Source organism: Fukomys damarensis, unplaced genomic scaffold, assembly GCF_012274545.1.
Source record: "Fukomys damarensis isolate Sample0158 unplaced genomic scaffold, DMR_v1.0_HiC HiC_scaffold_19, whole genome shotgun sequence".
Lineage (NCBI taxonomy): Eukaryota > Metazoa > Chordata > Mammalia > Rodentia > Bathyergidae > Fukomys > Fukomys damarensis.
The window spans coordinates 56038477-56044192 of record NW_022900931.1 but is presented as its reverse complement, the minus strand read 5'-3'; the positions used below and the strand labels follow the sequence as shown (position 1 = coordinate 56044192).

Here is a 5716-nt window from a genome sequence, read left to right as displayed (position 1 = left end):
TGGGGTGGGGTGGGTGGGTGTGCATCCTGCCACAGCTGCCCATTGGTAGCTGTTTGGCCACAGGAAAGAGGCCTCCCTTTCTGTCACCTCCACCCTTACTCTCAGCTCCACCTCCAGAGGAAAGACTCGCTGGATAGAATGTATGCTACTTGGGAGCCAGTCATAAAACTGTGCCTTGGAAAAGTGGGCTGAGGTGGCCATGGAGATTTTGGACATCAGTTATCCGAAGGGTCCCTGTTTGATACAGAGATCTTATCTTCCCGGAGCACTGCAAAAGCAAGCTCCAGTTACTGTTAGCCAGCCTGTGCCAGCCACTGTAGGGGCTCAGATGGTGACAGTCCACAGGGCTAACTTGTTCACTTTCAAGTGTTTACTTGAGGCTCTGTAAAGTTATCCAGGAGAAAAACCATAATAGAGTTTCCAAGTTTGTTCCAACACCAAACATGGATCACCCCAGGATCCAAGACTTGCTTATAGAGCCAACAATCTCTGAGGCTTGGACACTAGCATCTCCACAGCAAAAGAGGCTTCTCAGAAATTCTAATGAGAGGCCCAGAGAAAGAGGTAGGCACACTCCCTGGGGAAAGCACAAAGGACAGGGGCAGCAGGACAGCTGCATTTGGAGTTTTATTTCCATCACTCAGAACAGCCAGTCCTGACAGCCGTCCTTTGGCCCCCTGGCTGAGCAGGACAATGCCCTTCCTTGACCCAGAGCCATGGCCTAAAAGTAACAGCTGGGTCATCAGGAGCTGACCCTGGGATGCTACTTACAAAGAAATCACTGGCTAACCCAAGCATGGTGGTGAACACCTGTAATCCCAGCTATGCAGGAGGCTGAGGCAGGAGGATCACAAGTTTGAGCCCAGCCCGGGGAAACCTAGTGATTTAGCAGATCCTGTCTCAAAATAAAAAGGACAGGGGATGTAGCTCAAGGCAAAATACCAATCCTCAATACCACTAAAAAAAGAAGGAAAAAAAAATCACTAGCTGGGGATTGCTGTAGGCCAAGACTGCTGCTCAAAGCCCATGTCGAGAATGTCACCAGAGCTTCCTCCTCAGTGTCCTGGCCCTGGTCCAGGGCTCCCGAAGAAGCTGCGGTTTGGGGCCAGCCAGCGGGGCAGGGTGGCGGCTCCAGCTGCGGACGCGGGCCACGCCCTCTTGGACGAGAACACACCCCCATTTCCCGGGGCCCACAGAGCCACGCCTGGCCCGGCAGCCAAACAGCAGGAAGGCAGCTTTGTACGAGTAAGTACAAGGTCCTGGAATTCTCGCCCGGTTGCCACATACTCTACGGAGAATAATTGAAAGGAGATTGTGCAACTGCCAGAGAAGCCGAGGCGTGCAGCGGTGAGGCTCTCCGAGTTCTCAGCAAGTTCTCATCTATTGCGTTCGCGACAGCAGGACGCCACTTTCGGGTGGCACTGGTGCCTCGCTCTGACAGAGGGGCAACGTGTCTCTGGGGAGTTGGAGAGCCCGGCTCCCTGCTGGGCGCGGGAGGGAGGAGGGGACCACGCCTGCAGCCCCGGGCAGCGGTGGCGGCACTGGCAGCAGCCCCTCCTGGCAGTGCCTAATGAGGTACGGGGCCTTCCCCAACGCCCGGGGCTGGACTCACACCAGGTCCCGAGCTGGGGGGGAGCCCCACCCACTGACGCCTGAGCCTGACCACCAACCCCTACCCCACCCCATGAGGCCTGGGCAGCTCTGCCCTACGGAGCCCCCATGGGTGGGTCCATCCCGGGGGCGCAGTGAGTCACTTCCCCAGGCCCTGAGGCCTTAGTGGAAGGTGCCTCCCTCTCCGCAAAGCCTCCTTTGTTCTCAGGCTGGCTTCACTTCACAACCCCCTCCCTCCTCTTCCCTGCAAACCCAGGTCCTGCTGGTCTTAAGGGCACCAGCTGGAAGCCGCACCGAGGTGGCAATACGTGCTCCTCCAGAGTGGTCTGCGCGGTAGAAGGCTGGAGCTGAGTTTCCTGCTTCCTCTGTCCGCTGCCCACTCAGGGCTCTGGCTCTCCCACCTCCCCAGATGTGTGGAGAAGCCCGGCCTCCCTGCCTAGGTTGTGGGTGTGCAGCCTCCTGGGCCTGGGGAGCAGCCATCCTGGATGCGTACCAGGAGGGAGGGAGGTTTGGATGCACTCACCCTGTTTGGCACAGCCCGGAGCTGCTGAACTGGCCTCCACACCAATCTTGCATCAGGGAGAAGTTTCCAGCACCACCACTCACGCTCCTGGCTCTGCCTTCCTGAGGCCTACTCCAGTTCCCATGCCCTGGTGGAAGAACCTGTGGAGGCCTGGCCCAAGAAGAGAATTCACGGGGCCACCTCCAGACACAGCCTCTCCTCTGCCTCCTCTTCACTCGCCTCTTCCAGCCCCACCCAGCTGCTACATGGGAGGCAGTGCCCAGGTGCCACTGAGCTGAGTAGCTTCTCTGAGGGCCCCTGTCTACAGCACATGTGTGTGTGTTTGTGAGCCTTGCAGCCCACTGGGCTCTTTCTTTTTTTTGTGTGTGGGGGGTGTTGAGACAGGGTCTCACTATGTAGCTGAGACTGACCTGGCTCTCACTGTGTAGCCCAGGCTGGCCTTGAACTCATAGTGATCCTCCTGCCTCAGCCTCCCGAGGGATGGGATTACAGGCATGCGCAACCACACCCAGCTTGGGCTCTTGTTTTAAAGAAGTAGGAAGACTAATAAAAAAAATCACTATGCACAAAGAGATTATCAAATTTTATTTATAATGGTCAGAAAGCCATGCAGTGCATACCTGTAATCCCAGCACTCTGGGAGGCTGAGGCAGGAGGATTGAGTCTGACCCTAGCCTGGGCAACTTAGTGATTTAGTGAGACCCTATCTCAAAATAATAAAATAAAAGGCTGGAGTTGTAGCTCGGTGGGAAAGCTCTCAGTTTAATCCCCAGCACCTCCAGAAATAAATAAATAAATACTTATAGGGGGAAATCTAAAAACAGAAAATAGATGTTCTATTATGGAACATCTTTTTGGTGGGGGGGGTGTTCCAGGGATCGAACTCAGGATCTTGCACTTGCAAGGCAGGCAGCAGAACCACTGAGCTAAATCCTCAGTTCTAGAACATCATTTGATGAAAAGTATTTACCACTCTATAAATATGTGACCTGCCCCACACCTGCAGGTCTTGTGGCCTGGAAGTGGGTCTCCAGGAGGCCAGGCTCTAAGCCATGGATGTTACCTGTATCCTCAGCTCACCCAGTCCACCCACCTGCACCCACTCACCATCTGTGGGGAAGGAGCAATTCATAATTGCATTTACACAGAAACTGAAAGTGTAAATTCCCTCCCTAAGGAGGGGCAGAAGAATAGCACCAGCAGTCCCCAGAGCCTGTGCTTCTGCTATTGAAAAGAAAGGCCAGTGTATTGGTTTCCTATGATGGCTGCCACAAATAACCACAGACTCAGTGTCTTAAAACAATACCAAATTTGAGATGACACATTTTTCATCTTATAGTTCTAGAGGCTGGAAGTAATAAAATCAGTCTCCTTGAATTAAAATCAAGCTGTCAATAGAGCCATGTTCCTTTCTGTTGAACTTAGGGGAGCATTGCAGTTTAGATCTAAGATGTCCTCCCAAACTCTCATGTGCTCACAAGCAAAGTTTTTGGAGGTGATTGGCTCAGGAAGCATGATACTCATCAGTAGATTCATCCAGAATGAGTTCACAGCTGAGTATCCTTTGAGGTAAGGCCTGGTGAGAGGTGCGTCCCTGGGGGTGTGGCCTCGAAGGGTGTATCTCTCTCCCTGACTCTTCCCATTGCTCTGTTCATGACCACCATGTTATGAACAGCTGCCCTTCACTGGACCCCTTCTACAATGCCGTTTCTGCCTCTGAGCCAGCCAACCAGGGAATGAACCCACTAAAACTGTGAGCCAAAATAAACCTCTCTTCCTTTAAGTTGCAGGTGTCAGGTATTATGTCTCACTCACAAGAAAAGCGATAAAACAGATTTTAGAGAGACGTGGGGTCGTTGCCATGAGGATACCTGATCATGTGGTTTAGAAGCCTTTGGAACTTGTTTGTGGGAGAAATTTGGAAAAATTTGGACAAGCAGGCTGAAAGAAAATGAGCTGAGGGCTGGGAATTTAGGGCTGGGAATTTAGGTCAGTGGTTCTACGGCCTGCCTCACAAAGGCAAGGTCCCGAGTTCAATCCCTGGTACAATAAAAAAGAAAGAAAGAAAAGAAAAGAAAACTAGCCAACACAGGAGCACCTGAGGCAAGGCTTTATTGGGAAGGAGCTGCAGGGCTACCTCGAACAATGGCCAGAGAGGGCAAGACTAACTGGGGTGGTGTTTAGATAGTGTAGTGCAGTGGGGAAAATATCATGAGAGTTGAGCAACAGGACCCTCCGTGATTGGAAGGAGAGGACCACGTGGATAGCAGGTGGAGCAACAAATTGGGTTTTGCTTCTCCAGAGTGGGTAGGTCTCACTTTTCCAAAGTGGCTCATTTCCCTAAGCGGGAACCATTTTAGGAACGAGAGCCATTTTAGAATGTAGGACCACTAGGGCCATTTTGTCTGGTAGATAACTCTATCACAGGCTAGAGAAGCCCTGGAATACTGTGAGCAGTGGTTAGTGTGTGATATTGGTTAGAGCTCAGAAGACCAGACTAGTGGTAGAAGTGCAAACAGTAGAAGAAGTTTTCAGTTGGGAACAAAGGCTCCATTGGTACTTGGGCTATAGATCATGTGTTATATGCTTGAAAGAAAAATTGTCTACCTTTTATTCATGAATTTAAAAAATCTCAGTGGTAGACTGAGATTAAAGGTGGTAAACTAATTAATCTATTGGAGGAAATTTCAAGACAACCTGATGTTCAGGCTATCGCATGGATACTTCTGCCTGCTTTCAACCAGGCTTATAGAGAGAATTAGGAGCAAATATTAGAGCCAAAAGATGCAATAAGTGTGGTGTCAACAGAAAGGAAGTACCTGCAAAATTGGGGGAAATTAAGGCATTATTGTTGAAAAGATTAACATTAAAAAGAAACCAAGTATTTTGCATTGAGACAATAGGGAAGATGCCTTGAGGGCATCTCAGGAATCAGCAAGATCCTACCTTTGTTGGTTCAAGGATACAAAAGTGAAAGACTGCTTTGAGAAGAGTACCCCAGGACTCCAGCTTGTTCAGGCCTAACTAGGGAAAAGTTTCCCAGAGCTCAGCTATCCAGGCACTCAGGTCACTGCAGTCATGATCTTAAGGGGCTACTTCTCAAGCTGGTGGTAGACCTTGGCATCATCCACATGGTGCTGGTTTTACGGGATTGCAGAAAGCATTATTTAGAAGAATTATGAAGTCAGGAAGCCTTCCACTCAGATTTTAGAAGGCCCAGAAGTCCAGACATTGTGCCCCTGAGAGGGTAGTGTGTGAATCTGTGAGAATGAGGTAAAAAACCACAGTGGAGACCCCAGGAAGTTGGAGATAACAGGAATGTGGAACATCTGAGGAAAGCTGTAGGCAGAGAGTAAAGCAAACACCACAGAGGAGAGGCTGCTCAAGCCTTTTGGAGTTCATATCTTGTCACCACTTGCCCGGGGTACTGGATTGGAGCTACAAGATTGAACATTTTTCCCTGCTAAGTTTCAATCTTACTGTGGTCTGTTTCCTTTCTGTCCTCCCATTTCTCCCTTTTGAAAAGGGAATGTTTACCCTGTACCATTGTATGTTAGGAATATTTAACTTTCTTTTGATTTT

General features: G+C 50.3%; 1 protein-coding gene across 1 annotated transcript; it reads left to right on the top strand.

Moving 5' to 3' along the window:
- Positions 1–1035: 1035 nt before the first annotated feature.
- Positions 1036–3957, top strand: LOC104867526. The gene is made up of 4 exons (XM_010631942.2): positions 1036–1245; positions 1309–1575; positions 2191–2397; positions 3560–3957. Exons 1-4 carry the CDS (start codon positions 1036–1038, stop codon positions 3575–3577), a joined length of 702 nt encoding a protein of 233 aa, XP_010630244.1. The 3' UTR covers positions 3578–3957.
- Positions 3958–5716: the final 1759 nt, after the last annotated feature.

What these genes read in the sequence shown, in the direction of transcription:
- LOC104867526 (XM_010631942.2), top strand. Translation starts at nt 1,036, where the DNA reads ATGTCACCAGAGCTTCCTCCTCAGTGTCCTGGCCCTGGTCCAGGGCTC. An exon ending in AGGAAGGCAGCTTTGTACGA is followed by an intron (nt 1,246 to 1,308) that starts GTAAGTACAAGG and finishes AATAATTGAAAG; the next exon opens with GAGATTGTGCAACTGCCAGA. An exon ending in TCCTGGCAGTGCCTAATGAG is followed by an intron (nt 1,576 to 2,190) that starts GTACGGGGCCTT and finishes ATCTTGCATCAG; the next exon opens with GGAGAAGTTTCCAGCACCAC.